The sequence below is a fragment of the Tursiops truncatus genome, chromosome 10 (assembly GCF_011762595.2).
Source record: "Tursiops truncatus isolate mTurTru1 chromosome 10, mTurTru1.mat.Y, whole genome shotgun sequence".
NCBI classification, from domain to species: domain Eukaryota; kingdom Metazoa; phylum Chordata; class Mammalia; order Artiodactyla; family Delphinidae; genus Tursiops; species Tursiops truncatus.
Window position 1 is genome coordinate 10,225,107 of NC_047043.1, and position 20,124 is coordinate 10,245,230.

General features: G+C 47.1%; 2 protein-coding genes and 1 long non-coding RNA gene across 3 annotated transcripts in view; 1 reads left to right on the top strand and 2 right to left on the bottom strand.

Annotated features, from left to right (window-relative positions):
- The window catches only part of TBC1D7 (TBC1 domain family member 7), a 141,780-nt gene extending 136,731 nt beyond the window's left edge, over positions 1-5,049 (bottom strand). Inside the window, exon 1 of the mRNA XM_019945005.3 lies at positions 4,920-5,049. The gene's annotated coding sequence lies outside the window, so the exon portion shown is untranslated. The remainder of the gene's footprint in view (positions 1-4,919) is intronic.
- The window catches only part of GFOD1 (Gfo/Idh/MocA-like oxidoreductase domain containing 1), a 100,378-nt gene extending 95,206 nt beyond the window's left edge, over positions 1-5,172 (bottom strand). The window contains exon 1 of the mRNA XM_019945000.3: positions 4,920-5,172. Within this exon, the coding sequence (XP_019800559.1) occupies positions 4,920-5,172 (253 nt within the window). The remainder of the gene's footprint in view (positions 1-4,919) is intronic.
- Positions 5,173-6,332: 1,160 nt separating this feature from the next.
- On the top strand, positions 6,333-7,048 carry LOC141279688 (uncharacterized). Its single transcript, XR_012334340.1, has 2 exons — positions 6,333-6,468; positions 6,873-7,048. It is a non-coding gene; the product is annotated as an uncharacterized lncRNA (long non-coding RNA).
- Positions 7,049-20,124: the final 13,076 nt, after the last annotated feature.

Sequence of the window (20,124 nt, forward strand, 5' to 3'; positions counted from 1 at the left end):
AAAATACTTGCAAATGAATCAACGGACAAAGGATTCATCTCCAAAATATATGAACAGCTCATGCAGCTCAATATTAAAAAAAACAAACAACCCAATTCAAAAAATGGGCAGAAGACCTAAATAGATATTTCTCCAAAGAAGATATACAGATGGCCAAGAAGCACATGAAAAGCTGCTCAACATCACTAATTATTAGAGAAATGCAAATCAAAACTACAATGAGGTATCACCTCACACCAGTTAGAATGGGCATCATCAGAAAATCTACAAACAACAAATGCTGGAGAGGGTGTGGAGAAAAGGGGACCCTCTTACACTGTTGGTGGGAAAGTAAATTGATATAGCCACTATGGAGAACAGTATGGAGGTTCCTTAAAAAACTAAAAATAGAATTACCTTACAACCCAGCAATCCCACTACTGGGCATATACCCAGAGAAAACCATAATTCAAGAAGACACATGCATCCCAATGTTCATTGCAGCACTATTTACAATAGCCAGGACATGGGAGCGACCTAAATGCCCATCGACAGACGAATGGATAAAGAAGATGTGGTACATATATACGATGGAATATTACTCAGCCATAAAAAGGAACAAAATCGGGTCATTTGTAGAGACATGGATGGACCTAGAGGCTGTCGTACAGAGTGAAGTGAGTCAGAAAGAGAGAAACAAATACCGTATATTAACACATATATGTGGACTCTAGAAAAATGGTACAGATGAACTGGTTTGCAAGGCAGAAATAGAGACACGGATGTAGAGAACAAATGTATGGACACCAAGCGGGGAAAGGGGGAGGGGACGTGGTGGGATGAACTGGGAGATTAGGATTGACATATATACACTAATATGTATAAAATAGATAATAAGAGCCTGCTGTATAAAAAAATAAAATAAAACAAAAACAAAAGTTTGGAAACAACCTAAATGTTGAATAATAGGGAACTGCTTAAGTAAATTTTGGTTTATCCCATACAGTGAAATACTACGCAGCCAAAAACAGGAGCGAGGATACTTTTACCTTCTGAGTTTTAAATATACATCTATGTGTATATATACACAAATTTTCAAGATCATATTGTTGCATGGTGAAAGCAAAGTATATAACAGTGAGTATAAGATGTTACTAATTGTGTGAAAAGTATTTTTCAAATTCTCAACACACATATTCACCAGTCCATACTTAGAAAAGTCATCAAAAGGAGACAAAAAAACTTGTAACCGTGATTGCCTCCAGTTGAAGGATGGGGCTGGGGAACACCTCCTCTTCACTGTGTACTATTTCAAGTGTGTTAGAGCACTTGAAACTTGTACCACGTGAATCTATAACCTATTTATAATAACTAAATAAAAGCTACTTTTTAAGCAAATGCGTTAAAGTAAGTGCAAGAAAAGGCAGAGGCACGCAGTGCTGAGACTACAGAAGAGTACGGGTGGGGGCGGGATTGAGGAAGGGGAAGGATTCCGGGAGGAGATACCACTGGGGCTGAGGCTGGATGAACAGGCATCCACCACACACACGAGGCAGAAGGGTACTCCTGACAGAGGCAGGGACACATGAAGGAACAAGGGCCTTTCCGGGAAACACCTGCAGTTTGGTTTAGCTGAAGCGCGTGGGGTTCCAGAACCACCAGCAGGACATGAGGCTGGGCAGGCTCGTCAGGGGCCAGGTCTTGCCTGTCATGCCGAGAAGCTGGGGCTTTGCCTAGAAGTGATGAAATGGGGGAGCAGTAATGTGATCAGGTCTGCAGTTCTTCAAAATAATTCTGGCAGCAGAGTGGAAGGTGGACAGAGGCAAGGGTGGCGAGGGGCAGACTGAAGCCTAATTCAGATGCAGTCAGGGCCTAGCTCCTTCTACGGAGGAAGCAATGATGCAGAAGAGGGAACAGATACAAGAGGGACGGGGGGTTGGCATCAACCAGATTTGGGAACTGATTCCGTGAGTGGGGTAGACACACAACAAAGGATCCCTCCAACCATCTCACCTGGGCTGCCACTCTCTGACAGAAGTAAGTGCAAAAGGAGCAAGTTTAGGGCATGGGAGAGGAAGCAATGACTTGGGGGGAGACACATGTCCTTGAGCAACTCAACTCCAGCCTCATCTGTAAGATGGGGCAAACAGCTACCTTTGAGGATTATTTTAGTCAAGAAATGAAACATTTCATACAGAGCACTTACCACGCTGCACACAGTAGGTACATACCAAGAGGCGGCCCTGGATGCTGCAGAGATTATACATTGCAGAAAAGTCTCTCCAACCGAGAAATGCCTAGTTCGCTTAGGAAGGGACTTCAAGGAAATTTTTAGAAATCAAAGGAGGATGTTGTGATTCAACTGACTGCAAGTTTTATGCCTCCATACTGGTCACAGCCCCTCACCTCGACAGGCCCATGACCAGTAATGGATCCAGGGCCACAGATCTCTCACCACTGCCGGGCAAGCAACTCAAAGGAGGACAGGACGACAAGGCCAGGACTAGTCAAGGTTGGCTTGTTTCAACATGAGGCAACCACTGATATCTACAAACCTCCAACGGCCAGACCGGCCCAATAACTGTTCGGGGTTTCTCACTTCCTGTGTCGTATGTGTTGAACCTCTAACTGTGACAGCACACAGCACACCAAGATGACCGCCCCACCGGGTACTCGCAGGTACAATGGGAAGAAGAGCCATGTCTGGGGATTTTCCACTGAAGATGAAGCCCTGGAACAAGCCTACGGTCCAGCCACATGTAAACCCAAAGCCTCCGCGTTTCCTACAAGCAGAGACTACCTGAGAATCAGGTAGTCTGATCACCTGTGAAATCAGGAGTTAAAAGAAAAGTAAAAAGCCCAAGACTTAGCACGAAAATATGAACAAACCCCTATTCCTCAGTCATGATGATTAAACCAAGGCTATTTCTTACGCCTGACCCTTGGTTTTGAAAAGGTAACCCACCTCAGTCTTGTCAAGGAAAAAAAAATAATCATAGGGGTTTTTGAAAATAAGAACAGAAGAAGTATCCAGTAATGTATAATTTGTGCCACTTCCCAAAGCCAGAGCCCCCAAATGCTTTCATAGCTAAAGTACCAGAGATGGTCAGAAAACAGGAACATCCCTGCTTCCCAAATTGCCACCCTCCAGAAGACTTGCTCTAGGGCTGCTCTGCGGGTCTGACCTGGAGGGCTGTGCTGGGGTGGGGATGGGAGGGGGAGGGCGGGATGTGACAACAAGGTCTTTCTGATGTGATAGGTCGTAAGCCCTCTAGCAGAGACGGGGCTCGAGACGGACCCATCTTACATGAATTGCCCTCCTAGATTTATGCTATAAGATGGTGATCATTTACTGAATACGCACAGATCCACTGTGAGCACAGACGTAAGCTACCCAACGTACATATTCGATCAAACAGAAGAGAAATATTGGCCAGAGCCTAATGACATTCCATTCAAGGCCAAAGAAAACAGGCAACAAAGGTCAGAAGCTTAATAAAATTAACATGAAAACGGACAGCCTTGGACGGTCTCCTTAGGAATCTTCCGATGTCCCATCCGAGTCAACAACAGAATGGAATGGCCTGATGAAAGTGGTTTTCCAGGGAGAAAGAGTTCTACATTCTGGTCATAATTCTCGGAAGATAGAATTAAAATATATGTACATGTCACCTACCCTAAATCCATGCCTGTTTTTAAAAATAAAACATTCTTTCCAAGATTGCATAAATTACCCTTGGTTTCTGCTCCTTCCCAGTTCTTGCCTTCTAACTCTTTTCCCTCCTAAGCTTTGTCTCTTTCCTGGCCAACAAAAAATTCCAACTTTCAAGGGTGGGCAATAACATTTTCTCGGGACCTAAGGAGTGAGCAGCCTTCCTGGTTCGTGTGAGGACTGCTGATGGACAAAAAAACATGCACTTCTTCCTCTGGGCAAGGCAGGGACTCTGATACTCTGCCCTGAGATGGTCCAGTCGGCCTGGGTTAGGTGGGGGAACCCGACGGTGAAGGCTGGTAAGCTCACCCCCAACCTGCCTGTCACCAGGCCTAGGAACTACTCCTGCAGGGAATTAAGGTGGGACTATTGCATGCTTCCACGTGAAACTGGCAGCATGGGGCCTTTCCCCACACAAAGCATCCGTGCCTCTGGAACTACTGCGCTCATCCCCTAAAATTCTAAGATCCTACTCCAAATCTGCGCGGAAGACAATTCTCGGGCTGCCGCACTCGAAAGTTAACTCCCTCTGCTTTTATCAAATTAGTCTTTACTAACCTATGACCACCACCACCCGCCACGAAGACGTCCTAATAGATCCCCCGCCCCCAACCAACCACTCTCACCATCCTTGCTTTCAGCGAAGAGGAAATAATTCCAGCTAACTGTCACATCTCTATAATCTCCCACTAAACTAACTCCCAGCAGGAAGAAAGAAACTATCCTAGCAGGGCGCCACAGCTGCTGACTGTCAGGCAGTCGATTGCCCCCAGGAAAACCCGAGACACGTGTGGGCCCTTTATTCCGGCGTTCCTGGGCGCGCACTCGCCTCTCGCAGGCGCGCACGCACGCACGCACACACTCGGGCACTGCACACTCAGCCGGCGACTTAGTTTTGTCTCCCTCAGAGCAGCCCGTCCCCAATCTTAAGAATTTCCTCAGCCTGGTCGACTTCCCCGGAACACACGCGCCTCCTGCAGCCTGGGCGCCACGCGCGTGTGAAAGCGCGCCCGGGTGGTGCCAGAAGGGAGAAGGGAAGCGTAGGTGTGGGGAAGGCCAGGGATAAGGAAGGAGAAAGCTCCGAGTGGGATGTGGGATCTCAGGTGCCCGGGTCGGCGTAGATGCCATGTAAGCTTCCGGGATGAAGAGAGGGCAAGAGGAGAAAAGAAGCAGGGGATGAAAGGAGCGAGGCTGGGGATGGGGTGGCGGAGGGGGAGGGGTCGCTCACCCAAGGTCTTGACTGCGATCTGCCTGGTGAGGGGCGGCGGCAGGTTGATGCACACCAAGTCCACGTCCTGATGCAGCAGCACCTCGTCAATGCGGCTGGTGTAGAAGGGGACGCTCATCTCCTTGGCCAGCTCCTCCGCTTCCTCCTGCGTGCGGCCCCAGAGCGCCTTCACCGCGAAGCCCTCGTCTTTCAGCAGCGGGATGATGACACGGGCCGTGAGGCTGGTGCCGAACACGCCCACCCCGGGAAGCATGGCTGCTCCGGCCCGCCTGGTTCTGCTTTCAGCTCGGATCTCCGGTCGAACACGCGCACGCACAGCCCTCTAGCCAGTCCCGCAGCCGGCTCGCCGCGGTGCGCCAGCCGCCGTGCACCGGGCCAGGCGCCCGGGTGCCCAGAGCGCACGGAGCCGCAGGCGAAGCAGGCTCGGGCGCCTCAGTACGGTGACTGCTGCAGTGTCCGCCACGCGGGGCTCCAGTCCTTCCCGGAGGCGGCGGCAGGGACCCCCCGCGGCGCGCCTGCGGCCCCGAAGCCCCGCGGAGCCCGGGCTCAGGCGGCGTCCCCGCCACAGCGCGGGCCGGCTGCGTGCGCCCCGCCGAGGTCGCTCCATGGCCGGCTCATCCCCGCGCCCGTGCCGCCGCAGCCGGGACCGGCTCTCCCCCGCGTCGTTTCCGCAGCCTGCGAGTCGCACGCAGGAGCCTCGACACACTGCCACAGACCGGACCGGCCGGGCTGCGGGGGTCCCCTTCCTCCCCGCCCGCTGCTCCGAATGAAATGCACTGGCGACCAGCAGGAGGCCGGCTAAGCTGGAGGCTCTGAGGGCGCCGGGCGTGGATACGGAGCTGCAGCGCGGCGGCGGCGGTGGCGGCCACGACCTGGGGCCAGCCTTCTCATTCTGCTGCCATGTTCGCTCGCCGCGCGGCTCGGGCGGCCTCGGCCCGGGGGCAGGCTAGGGCTCCGGGATCCCGCGGGAGGGCGGAGTTGGCGAGTTTGGCTGTCAGCGGCCGGGGGTTCCTGCCCCGCCCCCGCCGCAGCGCCGCGCGCCATTGGCCGCCGCGCACCGCCCCCGCCCCCGCCGCCGCGGGCTCGGGGTGCGCGCTGCGCCCGGGCCCAGAACACGCCCGGCTCCTTCCCCGCCCCACCTAGCTCGCCTCCTGCCCTTCGCGTCTTCCCTTTCTTCGCTGTCCACCACCTCCTTCTTCCCCTCGCCTCATTCCAAGCCCCGCCCCAAACAAGCCAATACATCTATCGAGTCAGGGCGCGCCCTAATAGGCTAGTCATCTGTGCCTTGCAAGAGAGTAGCGGGCGCCCGGGCCCTGAGAAGGCCGGGGCACGCGGCCAGGTGTGAGCAGCGGGTAATTACCACCTCCGCTCCGAGAGCGTTTCCTCCGTGCCGGACATCACGCTAAAGAAGCTTTCCTTGCATTCTCCCTTATTCCTCGCATTCTCCCTTATTCCTCGCACCAACCTTAAGGTTATAGGAAACCCATATAACCGATGATGTAACTGAGTCCTGGGAAGCTTCAGGGACTTGCGCGTGGTCGCGTAACAGGTAAGCAACAGGCCTGGGATCGGAATCCAGGCTCCAGAGTTTGGGTGGCGAGCGGGGGAGTTCTCCCCTGTCCTTCTAAGAGAGCCTCCAATCGTGCGCCACCCTCTCTGGCCGCGCACGCACCGTCCAGCCGCCTTCACACCAGACGGTGTTGTCTTGCTAAGCTCTCCTTCCCCGGGAGGTCGGCACGCGCCTAGACTTCGCTGTGCTGGGCGGCCCCAGTGGCGTAGGGGTCACCGAAGCGGCTGCGGCACGTGTGTGTCACGTCTGGGTTTGGAGACGGAGGGGTCGCTGGGCCAGAAGCCAAGCCAGCCTCTGGCCTCGGGCTTTGGTTCCTTCGCCGCCCCTTTCCGCGGCCTCCACTCTCCTGTTCCCTCACCTCAACCCTCTGCTCCCTTCCTCAGCCCTGGCGGAGGAGCTGCTGGGCCAGGCCGAGGCTCGCCCAGCGCCCCTGGAGCGGTGGGAACTCTGTGCACGTCTGGGTTCCTGCCATATCATCGGCACCTCTCATCCTGCCTGCCTGGCTCGTAGTAAGCGCTCAATAAATATTTGCTAAATAAATAAATGAATGTTCACTGAATGCCTGTTTTGCCCCCACTTGGTGGTAGGAGGGGTGACTCACGCTGAAAGGCAGGGGACCTGGCCTCTAGTCCAAAGTCTCTGGAGATGTCAGACGTCCTGTCATGAGCATCTCTCGTCTTCAGCACTCAGCTCAATGTGGCACAGGTCAGCCTGAACACAAGAGTGAAAAGTGTGATACTTGGAAGCTTTTAAAACAACAAAAGTAAACAAATGGGACCTAATGAAACTTAAAAGCTTTTGCACAGCAAAGGCAACCATAAACAAGACGAAAAGACAATCCTCAGAATGGGAGAAAATATGTGCAATGAAGCAACTGACAAAGGATTAATCTCCAAAATAGACAAGCAGTTCATGCAGCTCCATATCAAAAAATGAACAACCCAACCCAGAAATGGGCAGAGGACCTACATAGACACTTCTCCAAAGAGGACATACAGACTGCCAACAAACACATGAAAGGATGCTCAACATCACTAATCATCAGAGAAATGCAAACCAAAACTACAATGAGGTATCACCTCACACCAGTCAGAATGGCCATCAAAAAATCTGCAAACAGTAAATGCTGGAGAGGGTGTGGAGAAAAGGAACCCTCTTGCACTGTTGGTGGGAACGTACATTGATATAGCCACTATGGAGAACAGTATGGAGGTTCCTTAAAAAACTAAAAATAGAACTACCATATGACCCAGCAATCCCACTACTGGGTATATACCCTGAGAAAACCATAATTCAAAAAGAGTCATGTACCACAATATTCATTGAAGCACTGTTTACAATAGCCAGGACATGGAAGCAACCTAAGTGTCCACTGACAGATGAATAGATAAAGAAGATGTGGCACATATATACAATGGAATATTAGCCATAAAAAGAAACGAAATTGAGTTATTTGTAGTGAGGTGGATGGACCTAGAGTCTGTCATACAGAGTGAAGTAAATCAGAAAGAGAAAAACAAATACCGTATGCTAACACATATATATGGAATCTAAAAAAACAAAAACAAAAATGGTTCTGAAGAACCTAGGGGCAGGACAGGAATAAAGACGCAGATGTAGAGAATGGACTTGAGGACACGGGGAGGGGAAGGGTAAGCTAGAACGAAGTGAGAGAGTGGCGTGGACATATATACACTACCAGATGTAAAATAGATAGCTAGTGGGAAGCAGCCGCATAGCACAGGGAGATCAGCTCGGTGCTTTGTGACCACCTAGAGGGGTGGCATAGGGAGGGTGGGAGGGAGATCGCAAGAGGGAGGAGATATGGGGATATATGTATACATATAGCTGATTCACGTTGTTACACAGCAGAAACTAACACACCACTGTAAAGCAATTATACTCCAATAAAGATGTTAAAAAAATACAAATACAAATAAATAAAATAAAACAACTTGTAACAGCTGGCAATGAGGTGGGGCGTGTGGAGAGAGCAGGTTACCAAAAAAGCCTGTGTATAACAGTACAGGGATGAGGCTGACCTCAGGGCCTTAGAAGAAAGGCACAGAGGACACAGTGCTGGGGTGGCTGAGACAGAAGGGGTGTTGCCATCAATACCGACAGCCTTCTTTAGAGCAGAGGTTTTCGAAGAACTGAGGCAGGAACGCCCACAGGGGCAGGGGTGCAGGCAATGAAGTTAGACAAGAGGCACCTTCTCAGTACCCAGAGGCCAGGTCACATGTCAATGATGGTACCGCTTACATGGAGCAGAGGATGTAGAATGTGGCATTGGGGCTGGAAGCAGAGCTGGAGCATGTGGGGTTGACTCCTGGCTGTGGTACTTACTAGCTGTAGGCTCTTAAGCAAATTACTTCACCTCTGGGCCAATTTCATCTGTAAAATTGGAGGAATAGTGGCGTATACCGCCAAGGATTTGGGAGGAGTATATGAGTTAGTTTTATAAAGTCCTTAGTATGGTGTCTGGCACATAGTCAGCTCTACATAAATGTTAAATAATTATGGAGACTGGGTCTGTTACCAACATCATTCCCTGATGGGAGAGACAATTGTACAAGGGCAGCAACATCTAGACACTAAGAGGAAGTTGTTTCTGTTCTTTTAAAGGGAACTCTATCCCTAACTGCAGTGTGAATAAAAATAAACCTTCCATCTACATAATATGAAAAGAAAATGATCACATTTAATTCACATAAGAAATGCATAAAATAAACATGATCCCCATTTCACAGAAGGTAAAACTGAATCCTGGCAGCAACTCAAGCTTACAGGTCTAAAACAGAACGCTTCATTTCCAACCCATCTCCCAAACCATTGCTCCCTCGATTATCCCCATCTCAACAAATGGTACCACCAACCCACCAGTTGGCCCAAAACCTTGGAACCATTCAGGACTCCCCTCTCTCGTATACACCCTACAACCAAGCATCAGCAGGTCCTGTCTGCCCTGCTTTCACAGTACATCCAGAGTTTGACTGCTTCGCTGCCATGGTGGGGAGCCCGAGTCACCATCATCACTACCTGGACCACAGCATCCGTCTTCTCACCGCTCTACCTGCTTCCACTCGTGGTCACCATAGTGTGTATTCTCCACTCACAGCCGGAGTGATCTTTTAAAAGACAAGTCAGATCATGTCCCACCAGGCTTGACACCTACCAGTGAATAAACTCCAAAGGCCTCAGGATGGCCTGAAGAGCTCTACCTGACCTACCCACCCCACCCCTGCCTTGTGTATGTCCTACCACTTTCCTCCCCCCACCCCACCTACCAGCACACTGGCCTCCTCACGACGCACTATACAGACTGAGCCTGGGCCTTTGAGCTCACTGTTTCCTCTGCCCACTCCCACCACCACCCCCTCACGTATCCACGTGGCCCATTCACTTTACTCAGGCCTCTGCTCAGATGTGCCCTCCTCAGGTCTCCTTGCCTGACCATCCTATCTAAAATGACCTCTGTCACATTTCATCCCTTTGTCTGGCTTTATTTTTCTTTTTAGCTCCTCTCACCGCCTCACATTGTATTAGATACCTGTTTATCTGTTTATCATCCATTTGCCTCAATAAACTATAAACTTATTGAGATCAGAAGTTTGTGTGTCTTGTTCATTGCTGAATCCCCAGTGCCTGAAATTGTATCTGGCACCTGCTAGATGATATACATTTGTTGGACAAATGTTTATACATTCTTCTAATAACCATGTACTATTATGAGGATTGTATGAGTTAATATTTATGAACTCCTTAGAACTGTGCCACATGCCACATAACGGTTTAGGCCCTGGAAAAGTAAGGTTGAGGACAGCAGAGCCCTTGCCCCTGGTGGCCTGTTGACTGGGGACATGAATTACGATGGCAGTACGGCAACTCAGGCCAAGTAGGGGCCTGCAGGGGATGATCCGGGAGCAGAGAAAGGCTTGGAAATCAGAATGGGAAGCCTTTGAAGGCTTTCAGAGAGAGGAGTGAGCTGGACCCAGGCTTTGAAAGCCTTGCTGGAGTTAGCTAGAAGAAAGAGGGGAGGGAGGCTGAAAACAAGCTAACTCAAGGTGGGAGGGTCTGTGTGAAGGAGGCCAGGATGTGATGGGGAATCACTGAGAGACTTAAAGCAGACAGTGCACTATCAGATTGGCATTTTAGAACCATCGCTCAGGCTCTGTTATGGGGATGGATTGCACCCATCACAGCCCTGCAAGGAGACCACTGCAGTAACCCGAGCGTGAAGGAAGGAGACTGAGCAAAGGCGGCAGGCAGGGGACTGAGGATGTGGGCACAGGTGCCTGTGATAAAACAGGGCACTTTGGGCTTCCCTGGTGGCGCAGTGGTTGAGAGTCCGCCTGCCGATGCAGGGGACACGTGTTCGTGCCCCGGTCCGGGAAGATCCCACATGCCACGGAGCGGCTGGGCCCGTGAGCCATGGCCGCTGAGACTGCGCGTCCGGAGCCTGTGCTCCGCAACCGGAGAGGCCACAGCAGTGAGAGGCCCGCGTACCACAAAAAAAAACCCAAACAAAACAGGGCACTTTGTGCTACAGCAAGGGGATGAAATCTCGGCCCCGGGAGTTGGGGCAGCTTCCCAGCCTGGGGCTAACAGAGAAGCTGGGTGGACATTTGTTTCTCACCAGCTCGGCAGGCCTTGCTTGATCAACGCTGAGCTGGGGAGGATTACACATCAATTCTGAGCTTCTGATAACACAGACCTCTGAACCATAGCGCTTATACACACGATACCCTCCGACACATCTTACGGTTATTCCTGACATTCTGTCTGTGAAACCCCCTTTAACCTGGATCCTGAATCCCAGCACAACCTGACATTTTGATATTTTAAAACAGTTCTGAAAATAGGCCTAGAATTTTCTTTCCCCTCAATCCATGGATTAGCTGCCAACCTCTACTGTTTGCATTTGGGTGAAGATTTCAGGCCCTATTTTAATTTCAGATAATTGTCATGTGACTCCCCAAAAAACATTGTCAACCTTCTTTTAGAAATGAAAAGAGAAAGGATTTATTTTTTATTCACAGCCCTAGCATGATGATGAAATGGAATTTTTCTCATATTAATTTAGCTTTAATGATAATTTAAACTATTTTTCATTATAAAAGTCACTTATACATATTACAGAAATTTCAGAAAACAAGATGACTCCTACCTTAATCTCTCTATCGTTACACAGCTGCTGTAAATAACTTGGTTTATTTGCTTCCACAATTTTGGAACTATTTTAATGAAAACGAGAAAGTCTTGCTATTTAGATTTGTTTATTCCTCTGATATAGAGTAGAAACAGGCTTTGGATATTTTTAGGTGAGTGTCCATAAATACCCAATATCCTTATAAATCTTAGCATTTGTGGAATGAAATCCGTTTGCTCTCTGTAGAAATAGAGCTTTGCCAAGTTGAAAAACTAGCATAGTTATGACTGCCGAAGATTCTAGAGCAATTCTACTAAACAGTTCTAATATGCATCATGCTGAAATTTATACCCAAATTTGTTTCCATCAGTAGAGTTTTTTTAAAGTACCTATTTATCATTATACTTTCAGTTCTGGGTTTTTGTTGTTGTTGTTAATAGCTACCATTTATTGGGTGCTGCTACACATGAGGCAGAAGCTAAGCACGTTGTATGCTTCTACTCCTCAGAGCTTTTTCAGGTAAGTACAATTATCCCCATTATTCCAAATAAAGAAACTGCTACGTAAAAAATGTGCGATACCACGGCCCTTATTTTGCCCTGACAGTGGGGCACTTGGCCCTCTAGAGAAGATGGAGACGGACACACACTTGCCTTTCTCTTCTTTGTCCCCTTCCCCTAACGAAGGGCAACTGACCCCCAGAGGAGGGCTTCACTAGAGCTGCCATCCAGGTCAGGAGAGAGGTGCCCCGCTGCGCCGCTGCTCCCGGGGAACAGGGGCAGGGACAGTACTGCCCACTGTCATCCCCAGGATGCCCGCAGTAGCCTCCTAACAGCACTGACCCTTACACTCTTGACACCTCTGATCTGTAAGTAATCAGAGAGAACTTTGCAAAGCATGTCACTGACTTGTTTCAAACCCTCCACTGCTTTCCTCCTGCCCTTGCAGCACAATCTAAACCCCTCTATGTGTCCCGGGAGGCTCTCTGCTCTGTCCCTCCCCTCCGTGTCTGATACCACTCGCTCTCCAGCTGAGTGTCAGTCACACTCGCCTCCTCTTGATTCTGCATTCTTGCCTGGTTCTCTCCTGCCTTAAGACCTTTGCACTTTCTGTTCCCTCTGCTGTCAGTGCGGCTCCTTGGCCCTCCATTCACCTGCTGGCTTATTCTCAGCCTTTTGCACTCAATTCACATGTGGCATCCTCCCCACTGCAATGATGGTAGATTCTTTCCAACCCGCTTTGGGCTGCTTTCCAACACCGCCCTTCTTAATTCCATTCAGCCATGTACACAATCTTCTGGAGTTTGCTTCCTTGACCACTGCCTGTCTCTCCTGGCTGGAATATAAGCTCTTTGCACCCAAAACTCTTGTTGGCCTCATTTATTGCTATATTTCCATGGCCTAAAACAGTACTTGGTACCTTACTGATACATAATAAATCTTCGTTGAATAATTAATCACACAGTAAAATGTTCTAATACCACACGATGGCATGGAAAAATGATTATAGCATAATGTTATATTTAAAAACCCAAGAAGACAACACTGCATATATATATTATTGCAACTCTATATTTTTTTAATTGGGGTAAAATATTCATAAAATTTTCCATTTTCATAATCTTACTGTACAGTTCAATGGCATTAAGTCCATTCTCATTGTTGTGCATTCAACTACATATTTTTTCACCATCTTTTTTGGAGTATAATTGCTTTACAATGTCGTGTTAGTTTCTGCTGTATAACAAGGTCAATCAGCTATATGCATACATATATCCCCATATCCCCTCCCTCTTGCGTCTCCCTCCCACCCTCCCTATCCCACCCTTCTAAGTGGTCACAAAGCACGGAGCTGATCTCCCTGTGCTATGCAGCTGCTTCCCACTAGCTATCTATTTTACATTTGGTAGTGTATATATGTCCATGCCACTCTCTCACTTCGTCCCAGCTTACCCTTCCCTCCCCGCCGTGTCCCCCACGTCTGCGTCTTTATTCCTGTCCCGCCCCTAGGTTCATCAGAACCATTTTATTCTTTTGGATTCCATATATATGATCAACTACATATTTTTAAGAAGAAATAACCTACGAAATAAAAACTGCTTCTTTCTACATGACTGTATTTTCCTTTTTTTCTTACATTTGAAATAAAGGGAAAAAAAACATGTAAAGGTATAAATGAACTAACAGCTCTGGTCCCATGCTCATAAATTTCTTTCATCTCCAGGTCCAACTCTGAGTAAATGAACTCGTTGAGGCAGGGAGCCTAAATACGTCTAGCTAGTTACCAGTCCTCTGAAATACAAAAAGAATAGTTGACTCAACTAGGTGGTTTAACGACAGATTTCTTATGTGTTGCTCACCAGGCCAAGAGAAACTCAGATGCCCCTTAAAGCACCACCACCAAACCTGTGGCTCTTGGAGGGTGGAAATGGGTTTAAAGTAAGTACGCAGGTGCTTGGGTATCGCAAGTTTAAGTGGAAAATACAGAACTTTTCTTCTTGATGTGTGAAAATCCTCAGGACACTTAGCCTCTTCAGGCCCATGATTCTCTGGAATAATGCTTTTCTGTGTAACTTTCGGCTACTTCTGTCAGCATGTGAAGGCATGGGGGCAGACGGTAGAATTGCTCCATAAATAAACAAAGTATGTAGGGTGCTTTTATCGGACAGATCAATAAGTACATAGGAAAACTCTTCAGCACCCCAAATCATTAACACACTGCTTACATACACAGATTAGCACACTAGAAGAGTAACCCTCGTAACAGTCTGGCAGAAAGTAAATACTACTGGGGAGAGAATGATGTGGCCTTTGCAATTCAGATTTTAGGAACAGTTTCTGGTTTAAAGGGTAAGCACATAAAACAATATATGCTCCATTTTAAAGAAGTCACTATTTACTCACCAAGGCAACATACAGAACCCAAAAGTCAATCACTTGAGCTATACGTATCGGGGCAGAGATACCATAATGTAGACTGTGGCCCTGTAGTTACGTGGTCCAAAGGGCTGAGAGACACAGGGCTTGTTCTTACACAGAGGGAATCAGGTGCAAATTATGGCCTGGGACAATAATAGCAGAAAGGACATGGCATGCAACTCAAGCACAATGGGAGTAGAAGGAAACCAAGGCCATTCATTCATTCATTCATTCACTCAGCCAGGGATGATAGTAAAACTATTTAATATCTGGTATATCATGGGCACAAACCAATGCAAACAAACGCCGGTACCCCTGGAGCAGAGTCTCGGAGGCCCCCTGCTAGATCAAACAGCAACAGGTTAGCTGCTGAGTCCTGGTCAGGCCCGGGAGACCTGGTGGAGAGGTCAGGGCTGTGAGGTGACAGCACTCAAAGCTCAGGGCAGCCGCTGACCATTTCCACGAGCCATACAACCAGGCTGCGTACGTGCGTGCCAGCTGACCAGCGGCCCTACATTCAATGTAGGGTCATTTCCCGCCTGCTCTGTGTGGGTCCCCTAAATGCTCACTGGGAATACAGAGCTGAAAGATGCCATTGTGTCCCTCAGGGAGCTCACGGCCTTGGGCATCAGACAGACAAGCAAACAGGCACTTGCAATGTAGTATGTGGGGAGCATAAAACTACAGTTTGTGACACACACACAAACCACGGGGGAGGGAGGCAGAGGCAGAGGAGAGGTGGTGGTCAAGTTAGTAGAAAGGAATAGGAAATGCTCCTTGCCTCAATAAAATGAATTTAGACCCTCTCTAGTAAGCAATGGAGGGACAGTCCACACAGGGGCGGGGGAGCAGCCCTGATTCTTCTGGAATTCTCTTTGCCTTTGAAGTCTCTCACCAGCTACTGCTACCACCACAATAACCCGGCTGTCTTTTCCCACCCCTGGAACCCCAGGCCGCTCGCGCACACCTTTTGTCCTTCCTCTTCACACACAGCGAAGACATGACTACAACTTTTCAACAAAACTTTGCAGAGGGCTGGGAGCTAAATCATGTCAGGTAGAACATGAAACTTGAAACTGCGGCTTACAAGTTAAAGCATATTTACCTTCAGCTCACAGAGCTTGCCTGCCTCTGCCACTTCGTGGTACGCAGATCAACGGTGTTTGACGGCACACTGGGGTAAACCAAGGAAGGTCTCATGGGGGTGGGGGTGACTGCCTGTGGGCCCTCGGGTCCCCTGGGGGAGGAGAGACCATCTCTCAAGCAGAAATTTAACTCACTGGGCCCTCTGCCTGCAGGTTGGGAAGCTTGCTTGTGCCCCAGCTAGAATGTCATCTAGCAGTGGAGTGGCGCTCATGAATGTGCAAGACCACAGTCAGAGAGATGACAGGAAGAGGAAGCAAGGGAACCCCTGGCTGCTGAAGAGCACAGAAAGGAGAAAAGCCTGGCTAAGAGAGGCCAGCTCTAGAAAGTTGGAGAGAAGTCCTGTTCCTGTTGCTGAATTTCTGGTGACAATTCTACCAGCTGAAAGAAAGAACCAGCCCCACAAGGACTCACACGGAGCTAAAGGAAGGACTAGTTATAGGATAGAGACCTTCCCTAGCTAGAACACCAACCCTCGGGCCAAGCTAAATGAATATACAATTCCTCTTAATTTAATTCATGTCAACCCACTCTGATCTAATCAGATCATACGCCAAGTTAAGGAACCCCTATCAGGTATCAGCAAAGGAGAAATAACCGAAAGAGGAAGGGCCCGATTAACCATGGGTCCTAACTGTGCTGTTTGAGCAGAGACCACTTCTGCATCAACCTTTCTGGTTGTTAGGAGCGGGTCACAGCGGCGGTGACACAGCTGACATTCACACCATCCTAATGTGCTCTGGCATGTCCAAGGGCAGGAGCGTTACACTAGACCTGGGGTGGAGTGGGGTGCAGCCTGAGGTGGCAGGGCTGGTTTCTCCAGGACTAGGTGATGCCTTTGGTTTCCCAGGCTCTTCCTCAGGTTCTGCTTCTGGAACCCTTCCTCCCTTTCTGATGAGAGGAGGTTCCTGAAAGACAGACTCTTTTTTAATCCTATTTTCCAAACAAAGTATATATTTATTATGAAAACAATACCTCATATTTAGAAATAATAATAGTTATTTAGAAAGAATCTTCACCCAACAAATAAAGAGTACACATCCTTTGTAAGCCCACCCAGAGCATTTACACATTTGACTATTGGTTAGGGCACAAAGGAAATCACAACGAATTCCAGAGGAATGATATCATGCAGGATATGTTCTTTTACCACAATGCGCTGAAAATAGAAACCAACAGTAGACACGTATTCTCCCATCCCATAAATTTGACAATAAAAAAATACTGTTCTAAATAATCTCTGGATGAAAAAAGAAACCGTAATGAAAATGAAAAATATTTAGAAATAATACACAATGAAAACATGCACATAAAAACATTTGAGATACAGCTAAAATTATACTCAAGGGACAACTGAGAGCTTAAATGTATTTTTTTTTTTTTTTAGAAAACAAGAGAGTTGAAAATTAATGAATAAGCACTCAACTGAATGATTTAGAAAGAGAAAATAATAATCTAGAAAGAAAGAATCGAAGGAAAATTAATGTAAAGCACAAATATAATCTAAAACCAAGAATATAAAAATTATCAATAAAACCAAAAGATCACGAATTAAAATAATAAAATACTCTTCCAGAAAGTGATTAGAAAGAGGAGAAAAAGCAAAATAAACAATACTAGGACAAAAAAATACTACAGCAAAATTTTGCCTACAATTTAAAAAACTTTCATGAAATGGTCAACTCTACAAAAAAATATAAATTACAAAAGTGACCCAAGAAGAAACAGAAAGTCTGAATATACCAATAACTATTAAAATAATTGAATGGCTAGTCAAATCTCTCTTCTCAAAAAAGGTAACAGATTCATCAACTTGACAGGCAAATTTAACCAGACCTTTAGGGGACAGATAATTCCTATCGTAGCCAAACAGTTCCAGACAGTAGGAAAAAGGGAAAAGCTACCTAATTCATTTTATGAGGTTAATATATGTAAAAAGAACAGCATTTTTTGAAAAAGAAACAAAAGTATAGCCCAATATCATTTATCAATATAAATGCAAGAATTTTACATAAAAAACTAACAAATCTAATTTATCAGTAATAAAAGTAATCATAACTAAGTAGATTTTATCCTGTAAAAATATATATGACTCAACATTAGAAAATGTACCATATTACTATAAAATATGAAGATATAAAAACCATATGATAATCAACAAATACAGAAAAATATATAAAATGTAAGCAATAAAATTCAGTTAAAATTCATTAAAAAAATAATAAAACTTTTAAAAATCAGTAGGAACTTAACTTGATAAAATATTTCCCCCCAAAAACCCTATAATAATATCATACTAAGTGATGAAACTTTAAACAAAGTCTTTTTAAGTTCAGGTACAAGTCAGGGTGCCCATTTTCACCCTGACTTTGCAACATTGGACAGGAAGTCCTTGCCAATGAAAGGAGACAAGAAAAGAAGAGGCAAAAGAATAAGGGAGAAAGAGATAGAATGCTCATTATTTGCAATTTGTCTTCATTGAAAATCCAAGAGAATTTTCAGACAAACCATAAGAAAAACCAAGAGGGTTTAGCACGATTGCTGCAAATAAGATCAACATAAAAAATTAGCATCCCTTTATACCTTCAATAACCAATTAGAAAAGGTAGTAGAAAAGCTTCTCATTCATGATGGCAATAGAAATATTAAATCTAAGAAAAAGTTAAGCAAATGATATTCAGGACTTTATAGGGAAAATATTCAATATAAAAAGGTGTTTAGAGCTTCCCTGGTGGCGCAGTGGTTGGGAATCCACGTGCCAATGCAGGTACACGGGTTCGAGGCCTGGTCCGGGAAGATCCCACATGCCGCAGAGCAACTCGGCCCATGTGCCACAACTACTGAGCCTGTTCTCTAGAGCCCGCAAGCCACAACTACGGAGCCCGCACGCCTAGAGCCCATGCTCTGCAACAAGAGAAGCCCCCATTCGCCACAACTAGAGAAAGCCTGCGCACAGCAACAAAGACCCAACGCAGCCAAAAATAATAAATAAAAAAAAGTGTTTAAAAAAGAAAAGCTGGGGGCTTCCCTGGTGGCTCAGTGGTTGAGAATCTGCCTGCTAATGCAGGGGACACGGGTTCGAGCCTTGGTCTGGGAGGATCCCACATGCCGCGGAGCAACTAGGCTCGTGAGCCACAACTACTGAGCCTGCGCGTCTGGAGCCTGTGCTCCGCAACAAGAGAGGCCGCGATAGTGAGAGGCCCGCGCACCACGATGAAGAGCGGCCCCCGCTTGCCACAACTAGAGAAAGCCCTCGCACAGAAACGAAGACCCAACACAGCAAAAATAAATTAATTAATTAATAATAAACTCCTACCTGCAACATCTTCTTAAAAAAAGAAAAGCTGAATACGTTGACAAAAAGAAAGACTTAATACTCTTTCTCCAAATGAATCTATAAGTTCAATATAATGCAATTTTGAAAAAGAAGTGTAAGGATGGGGAAAGAGAAGTATCAGTAATCTACTGACTTACAACAAACCTCTGCAACACTTAGTGGCTCAGAACAACTACCGTGACTGAAGCCTGGGATGAGCTCAGCTGGGCAGTTCTGCTGCCCTTGCAGGTGGTCACTTAGGTGGCTACGTTCAGCTGGGGGCTCAGCACAGGGCTAGGCCCCGCTGGCTTGCTAAGAGAACTAGTCTTCTCTCTTTCTCTAGGGAGTCTCTGAGTTTCTCCCTCTCTGGATGATATCTCCCTGTGGTGTCTCTCCAGCAAGGTAGCCAGACTACTTACACGGGTCACTAGTCTGGCTCCCGAGAGCACAAGACAAAAGCTTACAGGACTAAGGTTTAGGCCAGGAACTGGCATAGTACTACCTCTATCCCATGCTAAGATAAAAGCAAGTCACAAGGCCAATCTATCAATAGATTGAAGAGTTGGGGACTACACAGGTCTGTACACAGGTAGTGTGGTTCATCGGGTACGTACCACAAATGACCTATCATGCATGGAGATTTGTAAAGTTAAAAAGTGTAGTGTTGGTGTAGGACCAGATAAATAAATCAACGGATTAGAACAGAAGACCCAGAAACAAATGTCTACTTATGTGGAAAACTGATAAATTATAGAAGTGTCATTACAGATTAGAAGGGCTTCTACAAGTTAGTAGGGTCGGCACAAACGACTCTTTACACTTATGGTGGGTTTCAACTGCCACACAATCTCTGATATGCCTCCCTGTAAGATGTGGAGTATAAATTCCCCTCCCACTGAGTGTGGGCTTAACTTAGTGAATAGAAGTGGGCTCACTTCTGATGAACAAAGTAGAAGTGACAATGTGTGGCTTTAGAAATTATGTCATAAAAGGCATTGCAGCTTCCTGCTTACTCACGCTTTCTCTCTCTTTCTCGAATGGATCTTGGGCTCTGTGGGAAGCTAGCTTCCGTGTCATGAGGACTCTCAGGCAGCCTCGAGGAGAGTCTC